Source organism: Geotrypetes seraphini, chromosome 7, assembly GCF_902459505.1.
Source record: "Geotrypetes seraphini chromosome 7, aGeoSer1.1, whole genome shotgun sequence".
Classification (NCBI taxonomy): domain Eukaryota; kingdom Metazoa; phylum Chordata; class Amphibia; order Gymnophiona; family Dermophiidae; genus Geotrypetes; species Geotrypetes seraphini.
The window spans coordinates 170,088,604-170,105,274 of record NC_047090.1 but is presented as its reverse complement, the minus strand read 5'-3'; the positions used below and the strand labels follow the sequence as shown (position 1 = coordinate 170,105,274).

The 16,671-nt window shown below is 44.8% G+C and overlaps 1 protein-coding gene across 2 annotated transcripts in view; it reads right to left on the bottom strand.

Moving 5' to 3' along the window:
• The window catches only part of ATG2B (autophagy related 2B), a 253,132-nt gene that overhangs the window by 38,793 nt on the left and 197,668 nt on the right, over positions 1 to 16,671 (bottom strand). For both annotated transcript variants that reach the window (XM_033950876.1, XM_033950877.1), the window contains exon 35: positions 9,263 to 9,341. In XM_033950876.1, coding sequence (XP_033806767.1) covers positions 9,263 to 9,341 — 79 coding nt within the window. The remainder of the gene's footprint in view (positions 1 to 9,262; positions 9,342 to 16,671) is intronic.

The window sequence follows — 16,671 nt, the reverse complement described above, 5'->3', positions numbered from 1 at the left end:
CACTAAAGTCCCGAAATCTATCCTGTTCATGTGCTATCCATTTCCGAGTCATTGTAGCCAATCGATTCAGTAAAGCTTGTCCATGCAAATGATCCAATCGTAAACACGTCACTATTAGCGCTGAAACATAGATCGATGAGCGTGTGCACTGTATCCTTGGTTGGTTTTGAAGCTCATAACGCATGCGCTAGCTCTTTTGGACTTCACTGCGTAGAAATGGGGCATGATTTAATCGCGGACGTCATTAGCTATATCTGCCGTGAAGCACGAAGCAACAACTAGCGACACATGCACGCGACAATTTAGCTGGGGGAGGGATAGCTGGCACTTAAAAGTTATATTTGATTTAGGATTTTTTTTGTTATTTGGCATTGATATTTGAAATGTACAATGCGCAAGGAGAGCATGGGGTTAATCCGTGATTTTCTTACCATGCGCATTAAAAAGCCGAGAATCACTCCCGCGCTCGCTATGCGCATTCCAAAGAAATTTAAAAAATATTTCTAACGCTTATGTACATGAAAGTTAACATATATTTAAAAGTTTAGATATATTTTGGATTTTTGTAGGGGAAGATATACATTTCTAATGGGGTTCTTAACATGCACGCGTCAGTTGCTAGGCAGAAATAGCCGGCGAGGATGTAAACGACTGGTCCTCAGCAGTCATAACTTTTTGGACATGAAAGGCCAGTCGGTTTGGACGAAATGGTTTCATGAATCGACGCGTTAAGAAATTTACATGCCTTTTTACTCATTTGCATGCGCAGATCGAATGGGGTCTGGAGGAAGGTTAGTGAATCAAGCCGGAGTCAGAAAGTGAGCGCAAACCGAGTGGTACACGATCAGTTTGCTTAGTGAATCTAGCCCATTGTTATAGAATATGCCCCATCCTTGCACAACCTAGGCAGAGATTAGCCAAGGCAGTCTTGAATTTAGGGTGTGACATAGTGGATCACACATCCAGAGAAAGATTGTTCTACAATGAGGGGACCCAGCATATCTTGCATGAGGTAACAAGATGCACACGAGAAACAGTTAGTCCCATAGGATCAGACTGCCAGTATAGCTAGATTAGAAAACTACCCCATGAGTACAATATGTACAATGATAAGAACACACTTACTTATATGCCACTTTGATATACACATTTTCTGGAGTGAAATCTAGGCACAGCACAAACAGTCCTGATTATGCACATAGTAAACGGTGCCTAGGTTAGGCACGGAACTGAAAATTGATTAATGAGCTTAATTGTCATGGTAACTGATGGAGAAATTAGGTTCTTACCTGCTAATTTTCTTTCTTTAGTCCCTCCAGATTGGCACAGAATAGATGGGTTTATGCTCCTCTGCCAACAGGTGGATACTGAGAACAGATTGACTTTTGGCAGTAGTTCTAGTGGGCTTGCAATGTGATGAATAGCCAAGCAGGAACTAAGAACTGAAGAACTGTGAACTACAAACACAACCACTTTCATATGGAGAAGACAAAGCAGTTGTCCGGATTGGATAGGAAGACACTCTTGGATATTGATTAGAACAAGAACCTTCAAAGTGTCCCCACGGTTGGCCAGCTAAGCCAGATGAACCAAATGCCATTGCTCTTACTATACTCCCCAAAAAACCAAGGCAAAAAAGACACCGCAGAAAAAAACATACTCTTCGCAAAAACACTGAATAAAAATGACAGGGCGGGGTTTGTGTCGGTCTAGAGGCCATAGCAGAAAGACTGAACAAATTCTTTGTTTCGGTCTTTATGGAAGATGTAAGAGATCTACCTGAACCGAAAATGGTTTTCAAGGGTGATGAGGCAGAGGAACTGAAAGAAATCTCGGTGAATCTGAAAAATGTACTGAGCCAAATTGACATGTTAAAAAGTGATAGGACTGGATGGTATACATCCCAGGGTATTAAAAGAACTAAAAAATGAAATTGCTGACCTGCTGTTAGTGAGCTGTAACCTGTTGCTAAAATCGTCTGTAGTACCTGAAGATTGGAGGGTAGCCAATGTTACGTCGATTTTTAAAAAGGGCTCCAGGGGAGATCCAGGAAATTACAGACCGGTAAGCCTCACTTCGGTGCCGGGCAAAATGGTAGAAACGATTATAAAAAATAAAATTGTGGAACACATAGACAAGGATGGTTTAATGAGACGGAGTCAGCATGGGTTCAGCCGAGAGAGATCTTGCCTCACAAATTTTCTTGATTTCTTTGAAGGTGTGAATAAATATGTGGATAAAGGTGAGCCGGTTGATATAGTATATCTAGGTTTTCAGAAAGCTTTTGATAAAATTCTTCACGAGAGGCTCCTGAGAAAATTAAAGTGTCATGGGATAGGTGGCAAAGTTCAGTTGTGGATTAGGAATTGGTTATTGGACAGAAAACAGAGGGTAGGGTTAAATGGTCAGTTTTCTCAATGGAGGAGAGTAAACAGTGGAGTGCCGCAGGGGTCTGTACTGGGACTGGTGCTATTTAACGTATTTATAAATGATCTGGAAATTGGAACGATGAGTGAAGTGATTAAATTTGCAGATGACACTAAACTGTTCAAAGGTGTTAAAATGCATGCGGATTGTGAAAAATAGGAAATTGGAAGACTGGGCGTCCAAATGGCAGATGAAATTTAATGTGGGCAGATGAAATTTAATGTGGACAAATGCAAAGTTATGCACATTGGGAAGAATAATCTGAATCACAGTTACTGGATGTTAGGGTCCACCTTGGGGATTAGCGCACAAGAAAAGGATCTAGGTGTCATCATAGACAATACGATGAAATCTTCCGCCCAATGTGTGAAAGTGGCCAAAAAAGCAAACAGGATGATAGGAATTATTAAAAAAGGGATGGTTAACAAGACTAAGAATGTTATAATGCCCCCATGGTGTGACCTCATCTGGAGTATTGCGTTCAATTCTGGTCTCCTTATCTCAAGAAAGATATAGTGGCGCTAGAAAGGTTCAAAGAAGAGTAATCAAGATGGTAAAGGGGATGGAACTCCTCTCGTATAAGGAAAGACTAAAACGGTTAGGGCTCTTCAGCATGGAAAAGAGACGGCTGAGGGGAGATATGATTGAAGTCTACAAAATCCTAAGTGGAGTAGAACAGGTACAAGTGGATCGATTTTTCACTCCGTCAAAAATTATAAAGACTAGGGGACACTCGATGAAGTTACAAATACTTTTAAAACCAATTGGAGGAAATTTTTTTTCACTCAGAGAATAGTTAAACTCTGGAACGTGTTGCCAGAGGATGTGGTAAGAGGACCATAACAAGAACACGCTCACCGAACACCACATCCCGATGCTGCTGAACATCCACACGGCAGTGGCGAACAAAGGAATGGAGAGAAGACCAAACCGCAGCTTTACAGATATCCGTCGGAGGCACAAGAGAAGACTTAGTCCAAGAAGCTGCCAGACCCCAAGTGGAATGAGCTTTGAGAAAATCTGGAACAGGTTTCTTCTGAAGAAGGTAAGCCAAATTGACAGCCTCCTTGATCCAGCGCACAATCGTAGCTTTAGAAGTACTGCCCCCCCTTACCCACGAGAAGGACAAAAAGACGATCCAACTGACAGAACCCATGGGTCTGCTGAATGTAAATGCAAAAGAACCTATGGACATCCAATTTGTACAACTGCCTCTGCTTCAAAGAGCCCTCCCAACTCCCAAGCCCGGAAGGGTAACACACTGGTTGATATGAAAAGGAGAAACGACCTTCGGCAGAAAGGAGGGAACCGGCTGCAGCAAGACCCACTCCCTAGAGAACTCCAGGAAGAGAGATTTAAATGAAACAGGCAGTCCAGAAACACATCTTGCGGAAGTAATAGCCACCAGGAACACAGCCTTAAGAGTAAGGTCCTTCAATGTGCAGGAGCCAAGAGGCTCAAAGGGAGGACGATCAAGCACGGAAAGAATCTGATTGAGATCTCAGGCCAGAACTGAAGGGCGAACTGGAGGCTGAAGCAATTTTGCCACTCTCAAAAAACAAATCACATCTGAAGAAGAGCCCAAACGGTGATCATGCAACAGACTGCGAAAAGAGGACAAGGCTGCAACTTGAACCCTTAGGGTGGACCAGGCAAGGCCCCTCTCCAGGCCATCCTGCAAAAACTCCAAGATGTGAGGCAAAGACTCACGAAGGGGAACTACGTTATGAGTGGAACACCACTCTTCAAAAAGATGCCAAATGTGCACATAAGCCTGAGAGGTGGAAACTCTCTTAGAACCCAAGAAGGTGGCGATCACCTTATCCGAATATCCTTTCTTACTTAGGCGTTCCTTTTCAAGAGCCAAGCTGTAAGACAAAAGGGACCCGGATCAAACATGGGAATGGGACCTCGAGTCAGAAGATCGGGTGAGAGGGAAAGAGGATCTGCCACTAGAAGACGAACCAGATCTGGATACCATAGGCCCCTGGGTCAGTCCGAAGCCATTAGGATCACACAGCCTGCGTGCCGAGTCATGTGAGGAAGCACTCTGCCCACCAGTGGCCATGGAGGAAAGACATACAGCAGGCTGTCCGTTGGCCAAGCCTGTATCAAAGTATCCAGCCCCTCGGCCTGATAAACCCTGCACCGACTGACGAATCTCAGCACTTTGGCATTGACACTCATTGCCTTGAGTTCCATGACCGGCCAACCCCACAACTGAACAATCAACTCAAAGGCTTCTAGCCCGAGACACCACTCGCAGGGATCCAGCACATGACAACTGAGGAAGTCCGCTTGGACATTGTCCATTCCCACTATGTGGGAAGCCGAGATGTCCAAAAGAAGAGCCTCTGCCCATTCCATGAGAAGAGCTGCGTCCTGTATTACCAGATGACTCTTGGTTCCCCCCTGACAAATGACGTAAGCCACTGCTTTGGCATTGTCCGAGAGAACCTGAACTGACTCACCCTTCAGCAATGACTGGAAAGCAACTATCATCAACCGAATGGCTCTGATCTCCAGAATATTGGCAACCAGGCTGGTGTCAAAGAGAACACCAAGATACTCCAAGTGCTAAGACAAAGTCAACAGGCTTTCAAAAAGGTTGACAGCCCAGTCCAATGACTGCAGAAACTCTAATGCCTGAGCTGTGACCCGGGAGCTCTCCTAAAAAGACCACCCAAATCAACCAGTCATCCAGATAGAGATGAACCAGAATGCCCTCTTTGTGCAAGGTCACTGCCACCACCACCATAATCTTGGTGAAAGTCCGTGGAGCCGTGACCAGACCAAAAGGGAGCACACAAAACTGATAGTGCTTTCCCAAAATCACGAAGCGAAGGAAGTGCTGATAGGAGGCCCGAATTAGAAAATGCAGGTAGGCCTCCTGTCAAGTCAAGAGAAGTCAGAAACTCCCCAGGCTGAACAGCAAGAATCACGGACTTCACGATCTCCATATGGAAAGACGGGACACGGAGTGCCCTGGTGACATCTTTCAGATTCCAAATGGGCCGAAAAGATCCCTCTTTCTTGGGCACTACAAAGTAAATGGAGTACTGGCCGATGCAAATGTCCTGAGGAGGCTATGGGACCACCACTTTGAAGTCCAGCAATCTTTCCAGCGTCTTGACGAAACGCCCGCTTCTTCAAAGATGCCTGACAAGGAGAAGAGAGGAAACGATCTGGTAAGGGCCAGTAAAAGTCGAGAGCATAGCTGATCCAAATCATCTGTAGGACCAACTGATCCTTGTGATCTCGGCTCACCCCTGGTTATAATCCCGCAAACGGGCACCCACCGGAACCAGGGGAAGGACCCGAATCAGCCTATAGAAGGAAAAGGAGCCGAGCCTCAGCTAGGTTGATACCAATGAAAATCACAAAGTCACCCACAGCTGGCGCCACCTCAAGATGCCTGGCAAGGATGGTCATCTGGTAGCCGAGGCACCTTAGAGTCACTCAAGGCCTGAACAAGCTTATCCAAGTCCTCCCTGAAAAGGAAAGAACCCCGAAAAGGAAATTTACTGAGCTTAGACTTATGAAGCTGCATCCACCGACCAACCCCAAAGCCACGTGGTCCGATAAGTGGCCACCCCGAGGTCCATGGACTTGGCAGATGCCTGCAACAAATCATACATGGGATCAGAAAGATAAGAAGCACTGAGCTCAATTTTATCCACCTCCTGATCCATCAAGGACCAGACACTAGACTCCTGGTCAAAGACATGCTCAGCCCACTGGAAACAAGCCCATGCTACCAGACTGGTGCAAATCGCCACCTGGACAGCCAAAGCAGCCTTGCTAAAACTCTGCTAAAGGAGAGACTCCATCTTATGGTCCTGGGGATCTCTCAAGGCCAAACTGCCTTCAACCAGCACCATATGCCTGCAAGCAATGGCAGAGACCACATAATCAACCAGTAGAGACTTATAGGTATCCCTAGCCCCATCAGGAAAGGGATAGAGCTGGTTCAAGGACTGCGCCAAGCGAAAAGGCACATCTGGAGTCTTCCACTGTGTGTGCACCACATCCCAAATATCCTGATGCATAGGAAAAGAGCGGAAGGACGATCAGATCCCTTGAAGCAGAGGGTCCACAACATGAGGGGGGTCCTTAGCTTCTTCCTCAAAAACGAAGACACCTGAAGAATAAGCTCCTGCTGCTCTTCCTGGTGAAAATTGCACACGACTGAAGCATCCTTGCCAACTGGCATATCCGAAACCCAGCCGTCCACATCATCCACCTCCCAAGAGGATCTTGGGAGTCTATCAAAAAATCCAAGTCCTCATCTGGCAAAACTGGGTCAGCCAGGAAAAATCCTCATCCCAAGAAACCCGCAGCCACTTGGACAAAGGCGGGGGAGACTGGATAGGTGCAAACGCCAAGAAGGATTGAACAGTGGCAGACTTCAAAGGCAAAGATCCACCAGAAGAACAGAAGACCCCCTGGAGAACAAGCCATACCCCCAGCCGCCTGCAAGTAAGCCTTGTACATGGCTAAAAACAAAATAAGGGGCAAAAACACCCTGGAGGCAAAAAAGTACTTGCTGCAGGAGCAGAAGAAGCATTGAGGACATGTTCCTGTCTTTCTAAAACAGGAGGGAGGTCATCTGAGGCCACAGGCAAAATGGCGGAGCTTCTCACCAAAACCGAAGAAAAAGCCGCCAAAAAAACTCCCCCAAGGCTTGTAGCGGCAAAAAGGTCTGAAAGGACCCAGCTGCTAAAGCAGAGCTGCAGGCAGGAGCAGCTGTAGTGGTAAGGGAATCCCCAGCACTATCGGCAGTAAGGGAAACCTTACCTCCCTGACTGTCAGCAGCTGGGGAAATCCCTGTGTGGGTGGTAGGGGAAGCTTGGGTTTCCCCACTGCTTATAGCCCAAGAATAGTAGACACGTGAAGGGGAAACCTGCTCCCCTGGCACCTAAAGCAGATGAGGATACCCCTTCGCAGTGGCCATAGCACCTTGTGCACACCGCACACATCCAACGCTCATCGGGAACACAATGAGTACTTTTTCAGTCTCTTTAAAGTGCTCATTGCAAACCGCTAAAAGGGAAAGTAAAACCGCCGGTTAGCAATAAAAATCAATTTGAGTTAAGTTAAAGTTTCCTTTCAGAATGGCACTGCCTCAGGATGTTTTGGGGTTTTTTTGCAAAGTAAAACTTTAAGTAATATGAGTAGACCAAACAAGCTCTCAAAGCTGAACTGTGACAAAACATACAGCTGAGGCACCACTAATAAAAATTTGGGGAGGTAGGGGAAAAAGAATGAGGAACTTGGCCACCTGAGTGTGGCACCTCCGAAGTCAGACGGACCCCTGAAATGGTCCCCCAAGCTCTGTCCAGGCAAAAAAAGGCCAATAATCAGACCCAAAGGCCCTAACTAACCAGAAGAAAGACTGTACAGGCTTACCACTGGCTTGGAGACTGAGAACAGACTGATTGCAGATGGGACTGTACAGCCCCACTTGTACTACTGCCAAAAGTCAATGTGTTCTCAGTGTCCACCTGCTGGCAGAAGAGTGTAAATCCATCTGTTCTGTGCTGGTCTGGAGGGACAATAAAGAACATGCCATTAAAAGCTCATTAAAAAACAATTAAGAGTTCTACGTGGAACATGGAGTGGCACCTACCAATGCCTAAGTCGAGGCGCCTAGCAGCACCTAACAATGCCTACCCACAAAGGAGGCTTGGATAAGGGCATAGAATAGGTGTGGTATGACTTAGGCATTGTTAGGCATACGTGTTATGCACAGGTAAATTAGGCCAGGAAAACCCTGGCCTAATATACTGGCACCTAACTTTAGGACACCTAAGTTAAGTTAGGCACCACTAGGCAAGATTCTGTAAACAGTGTCTAGCAGTTCATTCACAACTGCGCTGACCGGCACCTAGGGGGTAGGCATTGCTAGGTGTCATTTATAGAATCAGGCCATACTTTATATCAGAGTCCTGCAAACTTTTTTTTTTACTTGGAGGCATAGTAAACTCTGGGTCACGGCTGGAGGGCACCTGGAAATGCACAGACATTGTAATGATGTCACACACATGTGTGATGTCATCACGTCAACATCTGTGCATGGTGTGAAGGCCCTCCAGACGGGTCCCTGAGTCACCAGTGGGGAGTGCTGGAGCAGGAGAGGCAGGTGTCAGCTGTCTACAGGATGTGCCTCTTGCCATGAGAGGCACATCCTGTAGGAGTCAGCCGGCGCCTCTCCTCCTTGCAGGCATCTCACGGCACACCCAGAATCTCGCCACAGCACACAGTTTGCGATATACTGCTTTATAAAATACATACAAATGTGCATATTGAATGAGTATGCACTTAAACTTCTGGAGCGGGTGTTAAATGTACGCAGATTTATTTTACCCATGGTTTCTGCAGGATCTGTGTTCCAGTTTTATAATAAATTGGGCTAGAAACAGACTCCTTCCTGCCCTCTCCACCTAGGTGGCATTTTAGATATTCTAAATCTAATTTTATAATCTAATGAAATCACATATATAATGTGGAACATGGGGTTTTTCCAGTATCAATCACAGAGCTAAGTGGTGAGCTTATCACACTGTCTGTGCAGCTTGCAAAAAAGACTTCACAACAAACTGCATATGCACCAAATAATTAACTGAAAAACTGAAAATGCTAGTTTCAAGCCTAGTTAAATGAAAACTGGATACTCTCATCACTATAGGCTGGTTTTTGTTTGCTCGCTAATTCTGGACACAGACATGTGGTCTGGTAACGTTAGCTATAAAATAAACTGACCGATCAGAATGCAGGGTTTATGAAGTCCAGTTGTAGCTACAAACAACATCAACTGATCATTATACAACTGTACCTTCTGGATCTGGCATCAAAAAGATTTCTACTTCTGTAGAAAGACTAGCAAAGAAATCTTTCAGGAAAAATAAGGCATCCTAAAACACAGAAAATAAAGTAAAAAAAAAAAAAAGACATTAGTGGTTGATAACCATAATCATAATAATATTAATGCAGGACGGCTAAGGGCATCTGATGCTTTGGGTTGCCACTCCCAACCTAGTCCTCGGGGAATACCTAGTCCCATCAGGTTTTCCAGATATCCATAAGGAATATTCATGAGTTAGATTTACATGAAATTGAGGCAGTGTATGCAAATCTTTCCATGCATATTCATTGTAGGTATCCTGAAACCCGGATGGGACTAGGCATACCCCAAGGACTGGGTTGGGAATGGTGTCCTAGGTGAGCTTTTAGCTGTACTGTATGTCCCCCCACCCCAAAGTCCAGAATCTCCTCTCCCTTTCTCGTCCCCCACATTCTCTGTAGTACAGTATCTCCCCTTCCTTTCTCTTCCCTATTACACTCCCCCCACCCCTGGTAGCAAGCATTTCATTGCCCCTTCCCTACCCCATGTCCATCATCTTTTTTTCCTTTTTACTTACCCTGAGGCAGTAAGAACACTTAGGGGCTCATAATCAAAACTTAAACACGTCAAATAACCTACCCAAGTCGGAACTTGGACAATCTAAAAGACAGGTCGTCCAAGTGCCGATAATCAAACAGACTTTATGGACATGCCACAGGACTTTTTATGCCTCTGAATGCCGCTGTGCGTCCAGAGCTGAAAGGAACATATCTGGAGGAGTGGTTAGGGCAGTATGTCATACCAGGTTATAATCTACTCCGTCGAGACAGAGAGGGCAAATCAGGAGGAGGGGTAGCTCTAGACGTTAAAGAAAACATCAAAGTTACTAAAATCACAGACATCAAGTATACAGGAGAGTCCCTCTGGGTGAACCTGGCCAGGGGCAATAACAAACGCCTGTATCTTGGTGTTGTATACAGACTGCCTAAACAAAAGGAGCAAGCAGACGATGAGCTAATGGAAGACATCGAGACCATAACACTGCGTGGAGATACAGTGCTAGTGGGAGATTTCAATATGCCGGATGTGGACTGGAACGAACCTTCCGCTACAACCAGCGGCAGCAAGAGGATACTAGCCTCCATGCGAGGAGCATGCCTAAAGCAGATGGTACTGGAACCCACTAGGGGTCAGGCAACACTGGACTTAGTGTTCACCAATGGGGACAGTGCCACAAAGGTATCGGTAGGAGACACCTTGGCATCCAGCGATCACAACATAGTGTGGTTCCACCTCAAGAAAGGAAACCCTAGGTCAAATACGTCGACTAAGGTACTAAATTTCAAAGGAACTAATTTTCAAGACATGGGGGACTACGTCTACAACGTGCTGCAAAATCAAAGCACGACAGACAAGGTAGAGGACCTATGGTCGACTCTGAAAGCTACACTGCTGGAAGCAACCAACATATACATAAAAACCGTGAGCAAACGAAGCAGGAACAACAAACCACAGTGGTTCACCGCGAAGATATCAGAGCTAGTAAAACAAACAAAAAAAGCATTTGCTACCTACAAACAATCGCAGCAATTTGAAGCTAAAGAATCCTATGTGGCAAAATCCAGAATAGTTAAAATGACAGTCAGAGAAGCCAAACTCCGGATGGAAGAAAGCATAGCTAGGCAGGTAAAGAAGGGGGAGAAATCCTTTTTCAAATACGTCAGCGACAGGAAGAAGAACACGAGCGGCATTGGGCACCTAAAGAAACCTGATGGTAACTTTACAGACTCAGATGCAGACAAAGCTGAAATACTCAATAACTACTTCTGCTCGGTCTTCACCTGCGAAGCGCCAGGATCCAGTCCTCAGCTACAGCCAAGGAGGGGCTCGAAAGACCCATTCCAGGACATGGAATTCACTGCAAGCGAAGTCTACCGTGAGCTATCAAAAATAAATGTGAACAAAGCTATGGGCCCGGACAATCTACACCCTAGAGTACTTCGAGAATTGAGCGATATACTGGCAGAGCCACTGGCCATGCTCTTCAATCTTTCCCTGAGCAAGGGAAAAGTACCCCTAGACTGGAAAATTGCAAACGTTATCCTGCTCCACAAAAAGGGAGGTAGGTCGGAGCCTGAAAATTTTAGATCGGTGAGTCTCACATCAATAGTGAGTAAACTCATGGAAAAATTGATTGAGAACAGATTAGACGCGTTCATGGATGATGAACGATTAAGAGATCCCCACCAGCATGGCTTTACAACGGGTAGGTCCTGTCAATCTAATCTGATAAGCTTCTTTGATTGGGTAACAAAAAAACTGGATGAAGGCGAATCCCTGGACATAGTGTATTTGGACTTTAGTAAGGCTTTCGATAGTGTTCCACACCGAAGGTTATTAAACAAGATGAACTCGCTAGGACTAGGAGAAACACTAACAGCATGGGTGCAAGACTGGCTAAGCGGAAGATCTCAAAGAGTGGTGGTAAATGGTATCCCCTCAAAAACGTCAAGAATGATCAGTGGAGTGCCGCAGGGCTCGGTCTTGGGCCCGATGCTATTTAATATCTTTGTTGGGGATCTGACTCAGGGGCTCCGAGGCAAAATTACACTATTTGCCGATGACACTAAGCTATGCAGCGTTGTAGGCAGGGCCTCAGAACCTGATAGTGCATCAAGGCCCAACACTATGGAGCAAGACCTGCTTGTATTGGAAAAATGGTCCAGTACTTGGCAACTAAACTTTAATACCAAGAAATGTAAAGTGATGCACCTTGGGAGTGGAAATCCACACAAAACATACACCTTAAACGGCGAAAACTTAAGAACTACTGCAGAAAGGGACTTGGGAGTTCTCATCCGGGATGACATGAAAGCTGCAAATCAGATGGAGAAAGCTTCAGCGAAGGCCAGACAAATGCTGGGTTGCATCAGAAGGAGCTTTATCAGCACGAAACCGGAAGTAATACTGCCATTATACAGATCTATGGTGAGACCTCACCTGGAGTACTGTGTTCAATTTTGGAGACCACATTATCAAAAAGATGTGAAAAGAGTGGAGTCGATACAGAGAATGGCCACTAAGATGGTCTCAGGACTTAAAGGCATCCCATATGAAGAACGTCTGATCAAACTGCGCTTATATTTTCTTGAAGAACGCAGAGAAAGAGGGGACATGATAAAAACATTTAAATACATCATGGGCCACATCAAAGTGGAGGAGGAAATCTTTTTTCTAAAGGGTCCCACGGTGACAAGAGGGCATCCACTAAGACTTAAGGGAGGAAGATTTCATGGTGACACCAGGAAATACTTCTTCACTCAATGGGTGATTGATCGATGGAATGATCTTCCCCAGTAGGTGATCGAGGCCAGAAACGTGCTCGACTTCAAGAGTCGATGGGACAAACAGGTAGGAGTACTACGGAGTTATGCTCAATCAATAGATACTCCAGGGAAGAAGGGTCCTTGGGCAGGCAGACTAGTTGGAGGGAGGGTTCTTGAGTGGGCAGACTTGTTGGGCCATCGGCCCTTTTCTGCCGTCATGTTCTATGTTTCTATGTATGTAGGCAGGATGGGGGCCGACCTGGACTTAGGGATAATCGAATATTTTACTAGACATCCTGGATGAAACTTAAACATTCTGAGTTAGACGTTGTAAAACCAAAAAAACTCTGTGGAGTGATGATGTTCCTAAATGGACTTTATTTGAAAGTATCAAAGTTCCAAAGGTACACTGAAATCATCCACATAAAATAATTCCATCCACATAAAAATAAATCATCCACATAAGAGCTTTAAAGGACCTAGTCCGCTAGGGATACAGGACCCAACACGGTCTGCATTTTGACAAAAAGTCTTCTTCAGGGGTCCCTGGGGGTCCTATAAAGGTGAGTATGTGGGAAACAATTGTGTGGTGAGCCAGAAGTGACCCCTGAAGAAGACTTTTTGTCGAAACACGGACCGTGTTGGGTCCTGTATCCCTAGCGGACTAGGTCCTTTAAGGCTCTTATGTGGATGATTTATTTTTATGTGGATGGAATTATTTTATGTGGATGATTTCAGTGTACCTTTGGAACTTTGATACTTTCAAATAAAATCCATTTAGGAACATCATCACTCCACACAGTTTTTTTGGTTTTCTCTGGATTTTCTTCTTTGTGGATATTTCGGGGTCAATTCCTTTTGTTTTTAGACGTTGTAAAAACAGGTATAAGTGCCAAAAATATCCACTGCAGAGACAAAGTAAAGACCAACACACACTCCCCCAGTGTTCTCTGACCCTCACACCCCCCACAAAGATCAGAATAAAAAAGAACACATCTGTCTCAAGAACATCAGCACCTGATATAGGAAAGCCTAGCAGAGCTGCACACAGGTGTCTTAAATAGCCTGGGGGAGGGGAACCATATAGAGGAGGACCCAGACCCATAATCCACTCTAACCACATTTATAGTGGAACATGTGCACCCACCAAAATCTTAAGTGGATTTTCTGTGAGGTTTTGTGTGATTCAATTAATATGCAACAGAATGTTTACAGTCCAATATGTGGAGCGCAGCCTTACTGGGGTGAGAATGTGGTCTTGGAAAGAAGATAGAAAGAACTATAGATTGGTTTAGATGAAATTCCAAGATGATCTTCAGGAGGAACTTGGGATGAGTGGGAAGAACCACCCTATCATAGCAGAATGTTGTATAAGGTGGGTCTGATACAAGTGCTTGAAGTTCACTGACTTAATGTGCAGAGGTAATGAAGATTAAGAATAATACTTTCCAAGACAGGTGTTTGAGAGATGAAGACATAAGTGGCTCAAAGGGTGGCTTCATTAGTGTGGAAAGCACAACATTAGATCCCAAGCAACTGGAAGAGGTTTCATTGGTGGTTTTGTATGAAAAAGGCCTTTCTAGAAATCAATGGAAGTCAATAAGAGTACAGCTAAGGGCCTTTTATTAAGAGGTATATGAAACACGCTAATAGCACTAAGGTGAACTCTGACTGAAGTGGTTTTGAGGCCAGAGTTGGAAAGGTGTAGGAGATAGTGAAGGGCTGATGGGAGTGTAGTGATTGTTGGTTGCACCACAGAGTGAAACGAGTCCATATGAAGCCGTAACAATGCTGCGTGAACAGTTTTCGGGAGGCTTCAATGATGGCTGATACTGGAGCGGATAGGGTAACCGCTTTTACTCGTTGAGAGAGTCAAGGAGCATAGACTGGGATGAAGAAGAGACCTCTCATTTTGAGTGATAAAGGTTTGACTGGCTGTGTCCTACAGAAATAAGTGAACTTGACATCTTGATGCTGCTGAGGTTTATAGGCAAGCTGCAAGTGAAATCTGCAGATGGAGATGCAAGAGGTACCAAATGAGAACTAATTTATAAAATACTGTGTATATATCACCAAATTCTGTATATGGCACCTTACGTTGTGTGCGCAAATCAATGTGTACAGCCAATTTGCATGCACAATCTAATTAATTGGCCTAATTGGAGCTAATAATGGGCAATTATCACCTTATGATTGACACTAATTGGCACTAACTAAAAGTTACGTGCACAACTTGGAAAGCACAATTCTATAAAAAGTATGCGCTAATTGTAGGTGCCTTGTAACCTTGGGATAATCTTTGACTCATCTTTCTGCCCTAACCAAGACTAGCCCTACCTTCATATGTTCCGGTTTATCAGGAACTTGTCTAACTTTGTCTTGAATCCCTGAAGGGTGTTTTCTCCTATAACAGCCTCCGGAAGAGCGTTCCAGTTTTCCACCATTCTCTGGGTGAAGAAGAACTTCCTTATGTTTGTACAGAATCTATCCCCTTTTAACTTTAGAGAGTGCCCTCTTGTTCTCTCTACCTTGGAGAGAGTGAACAACCTGTCTTTATCTACTATGTCTATTCCCTTCATTATCTTGAATGTTTCAATCATGTCCCCTCTCAGTCTCCTCTTTTCAAGGGAGAAGAGGCCCAGTTTCTCTAATCTCTCACTGTACGACAACTTCTCCAGCCCCTTAACCATTTAGTCACTCTTCTCTGGACCCTTTTGAGTAGTACTGTGTCCTTCTTCATGTATGGCGACCAGTGCTGGACACAGTATTCCAGGTGAGGGCGTATCATGGCCCAGTACAGCGGCATGATAACCTTTTCCGATCTGTTCGTGATCCCCTTCTTAATCATTCCTAGCATTCTGTTTGTCCTTTTTGCCACTGCCGCACATTGCGTGGACAGCTTCATCGACTTGTCAACCAGCACTCCCAAGTCTCTTTCCTGGGTGGTCTCTCCAAGTACTGTACCGGACATCCTGTAGGCGTGTATAAGATTTTTGTTACCAACATGCATCACCTTACACTTATCCACATTAAACCTCATTTGCCATGTCGCGGCCCATTTCTCAAGCATGTTTATGTCACTTTGCAGGTCTTCGCAATCCTCCTACATTCACTACTCTGAATAACTTCGTATCGTCTGCAAATTTAATCACCTCGCTCGTCGTACCAATTTACAGGTCGTTTATAAATATATTGAAGAGCACAGGTCCCAGCACCGAAACCTGCGGCACTCCACTCATGACGCTGTTCCAGTCCGAGTATTGTCCATTTACCCCCAATCTCTATTTCCTATCCGCCAGCCAGTTTATAATCCACGTGAGTATGTCATCCTCGATTCCATGGCTCGCAATTTTTCAAAATAGTCGTTCATGCGGAACCTGGTCAAACGCCTTCTAAAAATCCAAATATACAATGTCGACCAGGTCACCCTCGAAGAAGTGCTCTCATATCAGGACTTTTAGGGACCCCTGAGGAAGACAGCATTACCGAAACATGGACCGTCAAAACATGGCACAGATCTCAATGGTTTAGGTCCTAGATATATTTTATGTGGATTATCAAATTGTATATTTTTAAATAAAGCCTGCATCTTGAACATCACCATCTCCACAGAGTTTTCGCTTTCATTGCTTTTGCATTGTCTGTGGGATTAAGGGTCAATCTTTTGCTTGTTTTCCCTTCTCCTCTACAGCCAACTCCAGACTCCATCCCTTCTACCTTGCTGCATCGTATGTCTAGAACAAACTGCCTGGCTTTATCCATCAGTCTCTATCTCTGGCAGCATTCAAATCTGGACTCAAAACCCACTTCTTTGAAGATGCTTTCAATTCCAAACTCCACCCCACTTTCTAAGCACCACTATCTGTCTAATCATTCCCTCTCTAATTCCCCCACCTGAGCACAATGTATTGATGCACCTTCTTATCCAGTTTCTCTGTCTTGACTAGACTGTACACTAATTTCAACAGGGACTATCTCTTCTGTGTTTTGATGTACAGCACAGCGTATGTCTAGCAGCGCTATCAAAATGATTAGTAGTAATAGTGGTAGCATAGCATCTTAATATACAGTGCT